The sequence below is a fragment of the Pan troglodytes genome, chromosome X, assembly GCF_028858775.2.
Source record: "Pan troglodytes isolate AG18354 chromosome X, NHGRI_mPanTro3-v2.0_pri, whole genome shotgun sequence".
Taxonomy (NCBI): Eukaryota; Metazoa; Chordata; class Mammalia; order Primates; family Hominidae; genus Pan; species Pan troglodytes.
Genome location: NC_072421.2, coordinates 82,923,546 through 82,941,582, shown reverse-complemented (window position 1 = coordinate 82,941,582; position 18,037 = coordinate 82,923,546). Strand labels below are relative to the sequence as shown.

General features: G+C 33.3%; 1 protein-coding gene across 11 annotated transcripts in view; it reads right to left on the bottom strand.

The window, feature by feature from the left end:
• Positions 1 to 2,162: 2,162 nt before the first annotated feature.
• The window catches only part of ZNF711 (zinc finger protein 711), a 29,093-nt gene continuing 13,218 nt past the window's right edge, over positions 2,163 to 18,037 (bottom strand). For 6 of the 11 annotated variants that reach the window (XM_016943472.3, XM_016943468.3, XM_016943473.3 and 3 more), the window contains 6 exons: positions 11,078 to 11,233; positions 10,259 to 10,396; positions 8,100 to 8,237; positions 7,179 to 7,226; positions 5,379 to 5,522; positions 2,163 to 4,874 (listed from right to left, as the gene is read on the bottom strand). In XM_016943472.3, the coding sequence (XP_016798961.1) occupies positions 3,697 to 4,874; positions 5,379 to 5,522; positions 7,179 to 7,226; positions 8,100 to 8,237; positions 10,259 to 10,396; positions 11,078 to 11,233 (1,802 nt within the window). In that variant the 3' untranslated portion in view covers positions 2,163 to 3,696. The remainder of the gene's footprint in view (positions 4,875 to 5,378; positions 5,523 to 7,178; positions 7,227 to 8,099; positions 8,238 to 10,258; positions 10,397 to 11,077; positions 11,234 to 18,037) is intronic. The other 5 variants (XM_016943474.3, XM_054677040.2, XM_054677041.2 and 2 more) reach the window with 1 other exon arrangement.

Here is an 18,037-nt window from a genome sequence, read left to right as displayed (position 1 = left end):
CTTTCTCAATCAGTTCCAAATTTACAAGTTATAATTCTTTTGGAAAGACAGGGTGGAGCTGAACAAAGTTGGGAGATTGGGAATGGTCTCAAACCAATTATATTCTAGGGTTCTAATCTAGTCCTGCAGCTTCTCTAAAGCCTTATTAGTTCAAAAAAATCGTACTGTATAGAATTCCAAGCCTAGTCAGCTTTTTCTTGGTTCTCACAAGGGGAAGTTGAAAGAGTTAAATGAGATGATTATTTTGTTCCTCTGCCTTCATAGAGGACGAGTCATTTCCCCCTTGGAAGTAGGCATGTCAAGAATTGTGCTATATCCTTCAAAAATTGTTGCAAATATGTCTGGGATTTGCTACAAATTAAACTAGTGGGGGAAGGATGCATCAAAATAAGCTAATCAGGTGTAAGTGGATGAAGGGATAAGTGAGGAAGAATACAAACGAAACAAGATTAGCCATAAAGTGATAAATGTTGAAGCTGGGTGATGGCTATATAGAGGTTCATTATATTTTTCTATTTTTGTACACGGTTTTCTGCAATTAAAGGGATATATATCTTTAAGGGAAGTTCAAGGTTCAAACTAAACTTGTGGTTGTCATGTAAGAGACAGGAGCAGTTGAACTTAAGGGCCCTATCTGTGTAAGAGTTCCCAAATACTATCTTCTCCATCATGGCATAAGCAATTTAAAAGTGACAATTGGATAAATCCATCTACACATATGACCCTGAACTGTTCTGGAAAAATGATTTTTCAGTAATTCCCAATTTTTTCTTTGTCTTGTGAAGGTACTTTGACTTATAGATCTACATTCTAGGTGGAATCTGTCCTGGTATGTAGGAAAGCCTTATGCCAGGAAAATCTGTATTTTAAAGACAATATTTTGTTTGTAACATGGGCTAAGTTCATGTCTGCTCTACCTGGGCTGGCATTTTCTAAGCCCAATATACAAGTAGAAGAAAATCCATATACTTTTCTCCAGCCCCACTGTAACCATGACAACTAGAATAACCACTTAACATGGCTGCATCGTTCAGCTCCTCTACATTTCTTAGAGCCTCCAGAGTGATTTTCAAAACATATAACAGTACTGTTTTCCTTAACTTTTCCCAAGGACTTCCCGTTTCAAACTTCTCATAGGTCTCATCTCTCTTTTTTTTTTTTTTGAAACGGAGTTTCACTCTTGTCACCCAGGCTGGAGTGCGATGGCGCGATCTCGGATCACTGCAACCGTCTCTTATCACTCCCCCTTGCTAACCATTGTCCAGCCAAAGCTTGTTGCATCTCAGGTTGTTTGCATCTGCAGGTTTCTCTGCCTTGCTCTTCCACAAGACCTTCATATGGCTAGCTCCTTCTTGCGACTCATATCTCAGCTCTAATGTCATGTCCTCAGTAAGAATTCCCTCTGTCCACTCACCCACAACTATCTGTTTAAGCAAAGTAAATAACATGTGGCAGAATTACAGCAGGTGCTTTTGTCTACCACCTTATTACTCATATGGTGGCAACACATGGGAACTTAATAGGAATGCAGAATTGTAGGCCCCACCCCAAATCTATTGAATCAGAATATGCATTTCAGCAAGTTCCCTAGGTGAGCTCTACAGACTTTAGATTTAAGAAGCACTGGTCTAACATGTGAGGCTGATATTTTCCTTTTCTGCTAGTGATTAATTAACAATTAATAATTCAACTGACAAAGAGTCTTAACTAACAGTGCCATATATATAGAATTCTATGAAATGCTCACTGGTTTGAACATAGAAAGTTATTTTTATGCTCATTTGCAGAAATCTTTGCCAAATACACACAACAATACTTTTCCTTTTGAATGTATATTGGGAACATAATTAGATGTATTCACTGCTCAGGATTGTGTCATTTAAGCAAGTTAAGAACTTTTAGTTTTCTCTCTAATATGAAACCTAAGATCTTAAAATGGACACTTTTATTTATAGTATTTCATTATGATTTTAGCAAATAACATACATTCTTAAGAAATATGCATTACATAGTCATCGTAACTGTTTAAATTCCTAGTTCATGTTGTTGTTCATGAACAAAATTCAACAAGACATTAAAGAAAGGACCAATCTGCCTAAGTAACTCTGAAGTGAAGTCTTTTAATAAAAAATATGGAAACTTTAAATAAACTCATAAAACCATTAAGTGCAATAAATGCTTTTTATTGTATGCTCATTTCAATTAGTAACATTTAGAAATAATAATCCCACATAACAGTAGCGATCTTATTTTACAGCGTGTACATCATTTACAGCCACATAACACACAATTTTAGTAGATATTCCAAATTTCATATTCTGAAGTTAAGAAAGATAAAAAATTTATTCTCAAGGAACTGATTCTTATCTGGTGCAAAAACAGAAAGGTGAACATTATTTGAAACACAAAGCCACAATATAGCATGAAGTAAAATTACATTTTAATTATGTTGAACAGCTGAATGTAAACATGAAGCAACTAAAACTTAAAAGTACATATCATATGCATTACATTTATGAACAGGATTTTCATAAAATTTCCCTAAACCAGCTTTTAATATTAAGTGCCATTTTGATTTGCAGCATGCTAACACAAAGCGTTGTTAAAGGGATGCATATTTTAAGTTTATACACTGTAAACTAAATATCCACCTCCAAACTCTATTGGCAGCAGATTGCTCTGTTAAATACTGCATAAACACTGCCTCATATTGAAAATGCATGTTAATCATATGGTATATAGATTTTAAAAATCAATTTCAATAATGGCATAAAATTGCACCTTTAAACATTAGAGCAAGTAAGACTAGAACAATCATACTTGCTAAGACTGTCCTAAAAAAACTCTAGACATTATAATATTTAAGAAAACTGTGTTCTCTCAAATTAATCTTTAGATCATTAAGAAATATAGTGCTGATTTTGTTTGCAACGCTAATGTTGCATCCATTTTAGAAAGCCACATTTGACTCAAATATACTTTTGTCATATATGCCATACTGAACAACAATCAACTTGAACATCAGAAAAAAGGGAACTTTAATCTTTATAGACTTCACCTTAGACCTCAGCACAGAATGCTATATTTTAAGTATCCTATCCTGTGATAAAATATTAACAGCTCTGAATTCTTTTTTAATAGTACTGAATTAATCTAACCTGTTTTCCAGTTAGTTTTCTTTTAATGAATACACAAAACTTTTGTCATTTCTGGAATTTAATTTCCAGGTACAATATAAAAGGCTCAATGACTAAGTGACTGATGAATGACCACATTTTGTTTCCCCGCCCCATTTCTAAAATTGCATAAAAGTGGGTTTGCTTGCTATAGCAAAGCATCGCTAAACTCGATTATGTATTCTCTTCTCAGAAACATTTGTATCTAACATAATCAGCCCAATAAAGTATTTGTCTTTGCTTTTCCCCTCTGTAGTTTAAGTATGCATATAATACTATTACACAGATACTTAAGAAGTTTTTCTGTGACCATTCTATAGTGCTTCTTAAATTCTTTAAGTAATTTTCAAAGGGCTATGGGATCCCCCGTGAATTCAAATATTTTAAGATCTTTAATACAAAGAATGTAAAGTCATGATTTAGTATCAAGCTTTGAAACCCGGTGAGACAGTTAGTGAGAGTTTTCTCCCAAGTAGCATATCATATCTCCTAAATAGCTTCTTTCTTTATATTGATCTTATTACATAAGAGCCTCTTTGTGGTGCCTCATAATATGCTGATTTTTTTCTGATGGTCTTCGGAATCCCTTCTTGCAGAATTCACACCTGTGTGGATAGTCTTTTGTATGTATCGATATCACATGTCGTTTAAAGCCAGATGCATCTGTAGTGCTGTATTCACAATACTCACATTGGTAAATCTTCCTTCCAGTATGGGTCTTCATATGTTTTTTTAGCTCATTTTGTTGTCTGAATCCTCTCTTGCACCTTTTACATTTCAATGGCTGATCTTTAGTATGAACTGAAAGGATATGGCCACTAAGAATAAATGGATCGGATGTTTTAAAGTCACAGTGCCTGCACTGATGAATCTTCCTACCCTTATGGATATCACTATGCTTTTTGAGCTCAGAAGGACGATGAAAACCTTTATCACAGACCTCACATTTGTGAGGAAAATCCTTAGTATGGACAGATATGATGTGCCGCTTAAGGTCACTTGAATTGGTGCTCTTATGGTCACAATGAGGACACTGGTGTGTCTTATGTCCTTGAAACAAATCCAGATGGCGTTGAAGCTCCCTCTCATCACCAAATGCTTGGGGACAATGCTCACATTTATATGGCAAATTGTTACCATGTTTAGACTTAATGTGAGTTTTCAGATTTGATTGATCTGCACACCTGAAAATACAATACTGACACTGATATGGCTTCTCACCAGTATGGGTTCTCATATGTTTCTTGAGTTCAGAAGGATGTCGAAAACCCTTCCCACACTCAACACAAACATGAGGAAAATTCTTGCTGTGAACGGCCAACAAATGCCTGTTTAGCAGTCCTTGTTCTGCAGTTTCATAGTCACAGTATTTGCACTTGTGCATCTTCGGCTCCTTGTCTCTTAAAATAAGTTTATTGGAACTCAGTGGACTAGCCTCTCTGTATCTTCGTGTGTATTCTGTAAATTCATGGGTTTTGTCGACTTTGTTTATAAGCTTATGGCTTTCTAAGTGGTTATGGAAACTCACTTTCTTGTTAGTTGTAAAGTCACAATCTGTACACTGATATTTTTTTCTCATTAAATGATCAGGATGATTCTTCATGTGTCTTTTTAAGAATCCCCTGGATTTAAACTTTTTTGTGCAAATATGGCAAGGGTACACTGTGAGGGGCTGTCCATCAGGACCTATTATAACAGCTAGATAAAGAAAAGAGAAAGTTGTGACATTTGGTCAGACTGTTTTAAAGGATTTTATAACAAAGGTGCCAAACTAGTTGGCATTCACTATGTGAAAACAATACTAGTTGAATGAAATCCTGTAATATAAAAAATACATAATAAAAGCAATTTATGGCAAAGTAGCTCACTAAAAAGTAATGAGCAGCACTCTACTATGAACCACTCACATGCCAAAATGCAATATCATATATACTTTGAATACCAAAAACAGGTACCCTTTATTGTTAAACCAACCTGAAAATTCTCTGTAAAAGTATCTTTGGAATAAAGAGCAAACAAGCATAGTTTTATTAAGTATCAGTCACACAAAGTAAAAAAAAAAAAAAAACAATTATCTATAGCATACACAAACAGGTACATGGAGAGTAGAACTGCCAAGTAAACCATAGATATTTTTCTTTGGTGACAAAAAATACTTCCACATCTCAAATAATTATAATATTCATAAAGCAAAGTATTTACCTGTTTGCCACTGCCTGGTTTCTCCCCTTCTCCTCTTTTTGGCTTTTTGTTTAAGTACTTTATTTGTATTAATGCCGTCACAAATTTGAAGGTACTGTGCTGCTGTACTACTTCTGCTTTCTAATGCTGAGTCCAAAGTATTTCCTGGAAAAAAAATTGAAACATCATTAAATCACATACATTTATACTTTTTTGGTTCTGTTGAATGAGTTACTACAGATGACATGACACCAAGTTACCACTCTGGTAGTAAATTTCACAAAGTATATCCATCTTATGATTCTCTTTCTCTCTCTCACTCTTGTTCTCTCTCACTCACAAGTAAAGACATGTATGTGTAAATACTTTGAATAGGATATCATGTGAAATTAACTTTAAAATATCTCAATTTGATCATCAATTAAATTTAAAATATCTCTATTTTATCAGGAATAAACTGATAAGATGAATGTAATATAAGAAAGTGGATTTGGGGTGGGCATGATGGCCCACACCTGTAATCCCAGCACTTTGGGAGGCTGAGGCAGGAGGACTGCTTGAGGTCAGGAGTTTCAGTCCACCCTAGGCAACATAATAAGATCCTGTCTCTACAAAAAACAAATTGGTCAGGCATGGTGGCATGCACCTGTAGTCCCAGCTACTCAGGAGCCTGAGATGGGAGGATTGCTTGAGCCCAGGAGTTCAAGGTTGCAGTGAGCTATGATTGTGCTACTGCACACCAGTCTCGGTAACGGAGCAAGAAGACCCTGTCTCTTGAAAAAAAAAAAAAAAAAAGAAAAGAAAGAAAGAAAGAAAGAAAGAAAAGAAACTGAATTTGAAACAAAATCTTGGCATCAGACCAATTGTTTTTACCAATGAAGGCTGATGAAATTAATTGAAAAAGAAATGTAGACATATTACTGAACCATTATAGTTATGGTGACTAAGTGTAATGCATAAAAAACGAAACAGATCTCTTGTAGATATGCTTCAGAATAGTGTACTTGATATAAAGAGTACTACATATTAAGATTGATTTTACGGGTTAACATATGGTAGGCAATTTATTGCAATTTCAGTGTGATCAGTGCATACATTAAAAAGTACTTAATATAATCCTAGTTATCAAAAATCCATTGTGGTTTTATGCAATTTAGCTAAAAAATGTAGACCTACAAAACTGTCAGGTTAACTTATATGCTGTGATCTATACTTCTCATCAATTTCTCGAAATCAACACTTAAGTTTAGAGAGTCAAATACTTCCCAAGGGTAGAAACAGAACAATGACACATTATCATAAGAAAATATCTCCTTGCTTAAGAAAACTTAACAAGAAGATCAACTAGAGAATAACACCATATAGAGTGTATTAAAACTAAAAAAAATTAAGCTGACACATGGGTTTTATATAACAGTTATATATAAATGCACTGGTTGCCATAGAAATTAAGAAAACAGTTCTGCCCCAAAAAGAACATTAACAAGGGGTTGATATCATGAATAATTTTTACTTTTCTGTCCAAATAATTTCTTATTTCATTTTTTCCATAGCAACCTGTTATGGTCCATTTGATAAACTGCCTGATGCTTAAAGTTTGAGGGAAATCTAAATGGAACTGCATTTACAGATTAACACACATTATGTCCACACATAAATTAATTCCTCAAAGAAGAAACTCCTAACTAACTAGATTAGGTATGACTAAGCAAGTAAGAGTCCAACAAATGTGTCTGTAGACACAAACTTGTTACTTACCAAGCAGTAAAATAAAATAAAGCCAGAACTTTAACTCACATCTCATATACAATGCTCTCTTACCTGATGCTTGACAATCTTCATACCTTCGGGAAACTCTTCTTTCATCTCCTAAAAAGAAAAAAAAAAAGACCAATTACAAACTGATATGCTAATTATAATGACTACTAGTGGATCACATCTTAATCTACAAAATCTTACTTTGCCCACCATTCCTTGGGTTAAAAAAAATTGTTGTATTCTTCCACTCCTATAGGTTAGATAATGTCACATACTGAAAATAAGGGCTGCTGTTCAGCATCCTTGGAATTGTTAACATCTAGAACAATTTTACTTTTTAAATGAAAACTGGGTAGATATTTCTGCAGTGTACCCCTAACTTTGAAGATGCTCAATAAATGACTGTTGAATGAATGAACCTTTGGAAGAACCAAGTTTAGATAAATTAATGCATTTGAATATCAAAATTTTTCAAAGTAAAGAGTATACCTGGACCATCTTGTACGTTACATAGGAATGAAATAAAATAAGACTGAAAGGGAAAAATAAGTTGATAAATTTACCTTTCATTATATGCTTTCTAAAAGAGCATACCTGGGTTTCTGTTTCTTTTTCAAAACCCCAAAACCTTATCATCTGTAGAGTTAATAAATGAAATGTTTTTCCAAAAGAGGAAGGATCGATTTTCAAAGGATATTCCTATTTTAGAAAAATAAAATTTTTTATGGCACTCACTTATACAGGTAGGATTTAAAATAGATCATACTGAAAAACATAATGCATTAAGCAAGGTTCATTTTAAATAGTACAAGGTATGTGGTAGAAAAATCATCTAAAGTAACTAGAGATGAATCAGTCCACAGTGTAAAACATTTTATTATATTAGCCAATTCATGGTGGCATTCACACAGCTTATTTAATGGCCTAAAGGCTGAGTAAATACATATTATGTACTTATCAGGTGAAAAAATGCCAGTATCCTACCATATGCCGCAGCCCAGACAACAGGGACAACTGTTTTATTAACATCAGAGTCCTCAAGCTGAATCTCAGGGAGAGAAGTTCCTTCCTCTTCCCCTACAATGACTTCCATGTAAACTTCATCTGCTATTTCAGCGCAACCTAAATTTTAGAAATAATTGCTTGTTTATAACCCCAAATATTTAATAAGTGGGTAAAAATTCCAAACAATGTAAATCTTTCAACTTTCAAATTTCAGTTTGGTTAATTTAAAAATTTATAAATTTAATTTCAATTTATATTAGGCACTTTTGGAGGCTAGTGCCACTAGGAGACAATCATTTACCAAAACTCTTATTCTCCTCTTAGAACCAAGTTCTATGGAAATGGCTTTTAAAAATTTTATAAAAACATGTGCGCTTGAAATATACTGAATGATCTTACATTCTATCAGGCATTATACATTTATTTGCCTGACAGTCTTTTGGGACTCAGAAAATATTTCTCATAGAAATAATACTAGAAAGTGGTCCATACTATCTCGTATACTGTATTATAAATGAAATGCAGTACTATACATGTAATAAAAATCACCAAAAATACTAGTAATTGAAAAAAATTTAAAATAAAAATAAAAATTATATATGTATATAATGCTAGTGATCAAGAATATGTGGACATTCTTCAATAGGCCAGATTTTAAGAGATTCTACTGAGGAGAGAAAGCATTAAATGAGCTTCATTGAACAAAACAATATTGCGGTAAGAAAAAAAAATATTTAAACCTAGAGAGCCACAATATACTTTATATAAAATAATCTGTTTACATTTAACTTGTTAAATAGAAAATTGTCTTGAATTTTTGCTTTTCCTTTGATTCACATACTGGGATCCTGGATGACTACAGAAGAAATGTGGGGAAAAACATGGGAAAAAAGTATCCCTCTTCTCCCAAGTTTGTCTTCTCTCTATTAACCAAAAAGAGACACTGGTCTAAGTTTCCCACATTCCCATAGAATTCTGGCATAAGTTAACTTAAACCTCAATCTTCCATTTCCTACTGTGCCCCTTTCCTTACCAATAAATTAAAAAATAAAGAATTTAGAGATCAAATAGAAATCATTTGATTTAACTCTTTTCCTATCCATCAGAATCTTCTCCACTCATTTGTTTTGATATTTTCAGCTGTTTGGGGGTGGAATTCAGCACCCTACAACTTCTAGGGAAGGAAACTTGGAGTAGGTATCAGAGTGCAGCACAGGTAAAGCCCAATTTTGTCAAGTTAATGCAGTGAAATGGAGGCTCTTAGCCTTCTAGGGCAAGGCAATATTGTGTTTTTCTCAGCATAGTAAGAAGACAGGAATAGCCTTAGGAAAGGGCTGCATTCCTATACTGAGGTGAGGAGAAAGTAGGCAGAGAGCAAAATGTCTTCATAAGGAAACCTGCGGTATGGCAGGAAAGGAAACCTGAGGAGGTTTGATCGTCCTGTGGTACTTAGCCCCACAAAACCTTAAGCAGCAACTGCTTGGAGACCATCAACGGCATAGGAAATCAAACTCCTGGCAGCTTGGCTTGGAAGAATACTTACATAAGATAACCCTTTAGTGACAGGAGAACAAACCATCAGCCCTTCAATTGCTAAATCCAGAGAGAAGCCAACAGTGCCCACTGCCATGTGGAAAGAACATTGGCAGTGGAGTTAGATAACCATTAAAATCCTGCCCTTCACACTTAATATTGGAATGATCTTGGATAAATTATTTTCCCTGAATCTTTTTTTTTCCTTCCATAAGACAGGAAAAATACCACCTACCTCAGATATGAGTTGTAAGAATTAAATGAGATAGTATCTTGCAACATATTCAGTAACGCACAGAAAGTAGGTACTCAGTAATTACATATTTTTGAGCTTCACTGATGTCAGGAGCTGTATGTTGTTCATCTCTGTATTTCTAGTATAGTATACTAAGATATATTATTTAATGTTTGGTGATTTGAACAATACATGTACAAATGAATGGTCAAAAGGACCCTTCACTTTTAAATTATTTACAGCAAAGGGTCAAAGGATCAGGCTTATTTTATTGAACTTTGTTCCTATACAGTGCTTGTATCTCTGAGATTTTTTAAAAATAATGCATGATGGCTACTGATAAGTCACTACAGTGCCCTTATTTTCTTACTGATATCATCTTCTTCTTGAGAAGAATCTTTAACTGCCATGTAAACCATCTTCTCCCGCTGCATTCGGCTCTGGTCAAGCACTCCAGCTACTGAATGTCCACTGGTGTACTCACTCTCTGTGACAATTTCTGTTCCACCTTAAAAATTAAAACACGTATTAAAATAGAGAAGTATCATGGAATAACCACCTAAATTAATAAGGAGAATATATAGAAATATTTCTTAGAAAAAAAATAAATTCCAAAATAAATTTCAAAGTGCCAAGAACATTTTCATATAAATTATACTTTAAATTTTCAGCTATCACTGAGAAATGACAATTGTTAATTACATCAAGCTTATATGCCAAGCAGTATATAAGTCTTTTATACATATTTACCCCTTTAACCCTCACAACAGCCCTATAGGTAGCTTTTATTATTATGAGAATTTTATGGATGAGGAAACAGACAGAAGGGGGTTAAGTAATTTATCAAAGGTCACTCAGCTAAGTGACAGGACCTATTTAAAACCCAAGCAGCCTGCCTCTAGAATCCATGCTCATAAACACTCATTATAGTTTCTTAATCTAAACCAAATCCTCTCCAATCATTTGTTTTGATATTTTCTGCTGCAGTATTCTACTCATGCTTGAAAGAATCAAAGAATGCCATATTCTGCATTCCTGCTTTATATTCATATACAATTTTTAAAAGACTATTCCCAAAGAAAACGTATTTAAAAAACCCATGCTTTGAGAACATTTTTAGACTAGTCCCCAGAAAATATAATAAATTATAACTCCTATTGGAGCAATAAATTAAAATTAGTGTTTGTACCTATTTCAACATCATCTTCGGCCTCCGCTTTAAATATGTACACTTTTATAACTTCAGAACCAAACCCATCTTCTTTAGCATCTTCTTGTGAACCATCACTGCCAATTTTTAATGGTGTATTCCCCATATGCTCTAATTTTTCTCCAACATCATCCACTATAAAATATTAACAAAATTATTTCAGTCAAAAAATACCATTGACAAAAAACAAAAAACAAAACAAGAAAAATTACCACTATTTAGTGGGTGTTAAGCTGAAGTGTAACGTGAAATAATGTTAACCACCTACCCACTGTATTCACTTAATAACCTATTATGAAGCCATTAAAAGTGTTATGATTCATGAATAATAGACATTAGGGACTTCAAAAAGGTGGGGGGAGAGGAGATTATGAGGTTTGAAAATTTATCTATTGGATACAATGTTCACTATTCAGGTGATAGGTACACTAGAAGCCCAAACCCCACCACTACACAATATTACATCCATGTAATAAACTTGTACATGTGCAACATAAATCTGTAACAATAAAATTATTTTTAAAATTTAAAAAAGCATCAAGGTTCATGGAAAAACAGTACACAAGATCAGTTATATTACATAATCGCAATTATATAAAAATCTATTTACAGATTTCAATTAATAGATACAAAATACTTAACCATATAGCTTTAATTAAAACGGCTTCAAATTCTATCACTTTCAATATTTTAAGGTAAATCCTAACACTAAATTTAATAACAGAAAAATTAAGAACATAAAACATATATTACTCATAAAATGAGTTCACATAAACAACAGTTACCAAATTAAATAGTGGTTGTTTCTAAAACAAATTAGCATACAAGATCTAGGATTAAAAAAAAAACACAGAGAACACCTAAGTGACTATAAAAACAGATTTTCATACATCATGGAAATAAAATCTTAGTAAATACTCTAATTTCTGCAGGGTCAATGGAAGACAACTTCAAGCCATGAATTTTATATATATCTAGATTTTGCAATGTATGCTTTATTTCAAAATTATATGTAAGGGAAATAAATGGGTATTTCCCCCTCTTTTTCTTATTAAAAGAAAATCATATATAAAGATAAGGCAACAGTATTTGGACCTATTGCTTACATTTTAAATACACTTAAAATTTTTGATTCTCCACTGTATAGTCTTTTAGGATAACATTTAAGTTCACATGAATACTATGCATGAACTATGCAATGAATAGATTAATAAACTCTGTCCTCTGACCATAAATAATATTCAAACAATATATGCCTCCTAAATATTATATGCCTATAATTTATTCTTTTAATGCTGTTCCTATAAAAACACAAATGTAATCTAAATTGAAAATCTGCTCCTCCTTATTATATATATGTAACAGTACTAAATATGAAACATCAAATTCTGAAGCCCCTACATACATCTAACAATTCTAGAACCATTAAAAACAGAATAAAGTGACATTAAAAAGCTATTAATTCAGCACTCCTAAAAACAATTTTAGCAAGATCTGAATGGGTCAAAGTCTAGATTTTCCTTACTTTGGTTTCAAACTTGATACATACAACTTGAAAAATATTCCTTAGGCCTTTCAAAATAGTGGAAAACAACACATATTAAAAATTATTTTTACATTGCAGAGCTACTTTAACTTTGTGATTAAATATAAATGATTCTATCCTATTTACAAATTTTAATAGCTTACTGTCTATGAAAGATAGCATCCAAATGATCAAAATAAAGTCTACATATTTTCATTCCATCAGAGCTCCTAATTATATTACTAAACTTTTGGCAACATTTTTGACAATGGTACAAATTAAAATAAAAAAAGATTAAGTATTTGATATTACTGGCTTAATAGCTTCTCTTATAAAATAATGTTGAATAAAAATGACATAGAAAAAATCATGAGTAAGTTTTTAGAAAAAAACTATATTCTCATTAATTAAAAACAGAATATAAAAAAACTTCAAAAAGTGTCCAAAATACAAACTTTTAGGCTGAAATAACTTATGGTAAATTAATAAAATAATAAAAATACTCTCATTTTATAAATTCTACTTTGTTATACATGAATAGTTTAAAGCGATCACAGTTCCTTCTGGAATAAGCTGAGTTAAAACTATAATTCACAAAATTAAAGTTTATGAAATGAAAGTCACATTTTTTTCACCACTTCTTAATAGTTTTGTACCATAATTTTAGCAATAAGTATGAAATTACTAATACTATTCTCTCTGATTCCATTTCTACCTTTTCTTAAGGTTCATACTTTTAAATTTAATGCATCCATTAATTTTTACTTAGATTCCTCAGAATGAGCAATTTTGAAATGTACTAACTGAACTTATTCTGTATTTTAAGTTCACAGAAAATGATAAAATTATTAAAGATGTTGGCACGCAGTTTTAAGAGGTAAACCATCAACTTGACCAAGATTTATTCTATATCCTTCATTATGGAAAGTACGAAATTAACAAAGACTTAATAGGCAATCAACTGACTTTAGAAATAAATCCCCAAAGGCCCTTCTAAATGCAGATAATACTCAAAATACCTTAAATTCAAGCTTAAATGTTTTGCTTGTTGTAAGGTATGCAATATTCAAGTCCAATAGTGTTGTTTCTCAATCCAGCAATAAGTAATAAAATATCCACCACAGAATTCTTCTGGCACTAAATATAATATAAGATAGTGAAGTGCATTGTTTGCCAACACTGTAAAGTTTGGTAACATTCAATATTATTTTATGGCCCACTCACACAATTTAATTAAAATTTCATTTTAGTCAAATGTACAATATAACATTCCTTTTTAAAAGGTAGGCTTTTTATTTTACCTGTTGCATGTTACTTACATCTACCAAAATTATATGGTGAGTATGGTATAAAAACTATACAGTATACTGATATACCACAGTGATGGGATTAGGCAATATACAAAGAATCTGTATTTCACAATAGAGTGAAAAAGTGAACAACAAGATAGTCACCTTTAGATTTCAGAGTTATGCCACTCCCAGGTATATACCCAAGAAAACTAAAAATATACACCCACATAAAAACTTGTACATAAATGTTCATGGAGCATTATTCATAATAGCCAAAAAGTGGAAACAACCTAAATGTCCATTAACTGATGGATGAATGGATAAAGAAAATGTGATAATACCCATATAATGGAATGTTATTAGTAATACTGAATGAAGTACAGTTGACCCTTGAATAACATAGGTTTGAATTGTGCAGGTCCACTTATCCATGAATTTTCTTCTGCTCTGCTACCTCTGAGACAGCATGACCAACCCTTCTTCCTCTCCTTCTTCAGCCTACTCAATGTGAGGACAATAAGGATGAGGACCTTTATGATGACCCACTTCCACTTAATGAATAGTAAATATATTTTATTTTCCTTATGATTTTAACATTTTCTTTCCTCCAGTTTACTTTATCGTAAGAATACAGAATATGATACATATAACATACAAAACATGTTAATTGACTGTTATTGGTAAGACTTCTGGTCAACAGTAGGCTGTTAGTAGTTATGTTTTTGGTAAGCTGAAAGTTACATATGGCTTTTCAACTGTGTGTATGTCAGCAGGGGGGGCGGGGTTCAGCACCCTTAACCCCTGCATTGTTCAAGGGTCAAATGTACTGATATATGCTATGACATGAATGACCCTTGAAAACATTATGTGAAGTAAAAAAAGCCAGACATAAAATGCCACATATTGTATAACTCCATTTATATGAAATATCCAGGATAGGCAAATCTATACAGGCATGGTTGCCTCAGAGTGGATGGAGGGGGGGGCTAACAGCTAAAGGGTATAGGGTTTCTTTTTGTGGTGATGAAAAAGTTCTAAAATTGATTGTGGTGATGGTTGTACAACCCTGTGAATATATGAAAAACCACTTATTTGCACACTTCAGATGGGTAAATAAAAGGATGTGTAAATTATATCTCAAAAAAGTCATTATAGTTTTTAAAATTATAAAGGTGTTAACTTTTTTTACCCCTGAAATTAGGGAGGTTTGAATGAGATCTCCCATCATGATGTTAACAAGATATTTTGCTTTATACAAAATTATGTTCCTTAAGCAAGAATCCTCAAGAAAATACTAGTAAACTAAATTCAACAGCACATCAAAAAGTTAAAACACCATGATCAACTAGGTTTCATTCCAAGGATGAAAGGTTGGTTCAACATATGCATATCAATAAATGTGATTCACCACATAAACAGAATTACAAGCAAAAACCATGTGATCATTGCAGTAGATATGGGAAAAGCTTTTGATAAAATCAGAATGTATTAGCCCTTCATGATAAAAACCCTCAAGAAACTAGGCATCAAAGGAACATATCTCAAAATAATAACAGCCATTTATGACAAACCCAAAGCCAATATCGAACTGAATGAGCAAAAACTGGAAGCATTCTTCTTGAGAACAGGAATAAGACAAGGATGTCTACTCTCATCACTCCTATTCAGCATAGTACTGGAAATCCTAACCAGAGCAATCAGGCAAGAGAAAGAAATAAAAGACATCCAAACAGTAAAATAAGTCAAACTATCTCTCTTTGCTGATGATATGATTCTATACTTAGAAAACCCTAAGGACTCTGCCAAAGGCTATTAGAACTGATAAACAATTTTATTAAGGCTTCAGGATACAAAATCAATGTACAAAAATCAGTAGCATTTCTACACACCAACAACATCCAAGCTGAGAGCCAAATTAAGAATGCAATTACATGTACAACAGCCTCAAAAAAATACCCAGGAATATATTTAACCAAGGAGGTGAAAAACCTCTACAAGGAGTACTATAAAACACTAATAAATGAAATCACAGATGACACAAACAAATGGAAAAACATTCCATGCTCAAGGATTGGAAGAATCAATATCATTAAAATGGACATACTGCCCAAAGCAATCTACAGATTCAATGCTATTCCTATCAAACTACTAACGTCATTTTCACAGAATTGGAAAAAACTACGCTAAAATTCATAAGGAACCAAGAAAGAAATAGCCAAAATAACCCTAGGCAAAAAGAACAAAGCCAGAGACATCAATTACCCAACTTGAAACTACACTACAAGGCTACAGTAACATAAACAGCATGTTACTAGTACAAAAACAAACACATAGACCAAAGGAACAGAAAAGAGAACCCATAAACAAAGCCACATAACTACAACCATCTAATCTTTGGCAAAATCAACAGAAGTAAGCAATGGGAAAGGACTCCCTATTCAATAAATGGTGCTGGGATAGCTGGGAAGCCATATCCAGAAGAATGAAACTGGACCCCTATGTTTCACCATACAAAATTTAGCCAAGATGGACCAAAGTTTAAAGATAAAACCTCTAGACATAAGAATCCTAGAAGAAAACCTAGTAAACACTATTCTGGACATTGGCCTCGGGAAAGAATTTATGACTAAGTCCCCAAAACCAATTGCAACAAAAGCAAAAATTGACAAGTCAGAACTAACTAAACTAAAGAGCTTCTGCACAGCAAAAGAAACTATCAACGGAGTAAACAGACAACCTACAGAATGGGAGAAAAATATTCACAAACTATGCATCGGACAAAGGTCTAATATCCAGAATCTACAAAGAACTTAAATCAGCAAGCAGAAAACAAGTAACTCCAATAAAAACAGGGAAAAGGCATGAACAGACACTTCTCAAAAGAAAACATACAAGTGGTCAACAAACATAGGAAAAAAATGTTCCACATCACTAATCATCAGAGAAATGCAAATCAAAACCACAGAGACATCACCTCACACCAGTGAGAATGACCATTATCATTATTATTATTATTATTATTATTATTATTTTGCTTGTTCATACTGACAAGCTATTTTTTAAAATGTTTTTATTTCAATAGCTTTTTGGGGAATAGGTAGTGTTTGGTTACATGAATAAGTTCTTTAGCGGTGATTTATGAGATTTTAGTGCACCCATAACCTCAGCAGCGTACACTGTACCCAATGTTTACTCTTGTATCCTTCACCACCCACAACCCTTTCTCCCGAGTCCCCAAAGTCTAATGTATCATTCTTATGCTTTGCATCCTCATAGCTTAGCTCCCATATATGAGAGAAAACATATATTTGGTTTTCTGTTCCTGAGTTACTTCACTTAGAATAACAGTCTCCAATTCCATCTAGGTTGCTGCAATGCCATTATTTCATTCCTTTTTATGGCTGAGTAGTATTCCATAGTGTACCACATTTTCTTTATCCACTCGTTGATTGATGGACATTCGGGCTGGTTCCGTATTTTTTTGCAATTGCAAATTGTGCTGCTATGAACATGCATGTGAAAGTATCTTTTTTGTATAATGACTTATTTTCCTCTGGGTAGATACCTAGTAGTGGGATTGCTGGATCAAACAGTAGATCTACTTTTAGTTCCTTAAGGGATCTCCACACTGTTTTCCATAGTGGTTGTACTAGTTTACATTCCCACCAACAGTGTAAAAGTGTTCCCTTTTCACTGCATCCATGCCAACATCTACTATTTTTTTATTATGGCCAGAATGGCCATTACTAAAATGTCAAAAAAACAACAGATGTTGGTGAGGCTGTGGAGAAAAGGGGACACTTAAACACTGTTGGTGGGATGTAAATTAGTTCAGCCACTGTGGAAAGCAGTTTGGAAATTTATCAGAGAATTTAAAACAGAACTACCATTCAACTCAGCAGTCCCACTCTGGGTATACATCCAATGGAAAACAAATCATTCTACCATGAAGACACACACACTTGTGTGTTCATCACAGCATTATTTACAATAGCAAAGATAGGGAATCAACCTAGGTACCCATCAACAGTGGACTGGATAAAGGAAATGTGGTACATATACACCACAGAATACTACACAGCCGTAAGAAAAGAAGAAATCACGTCCTTTGTAGTAATATGG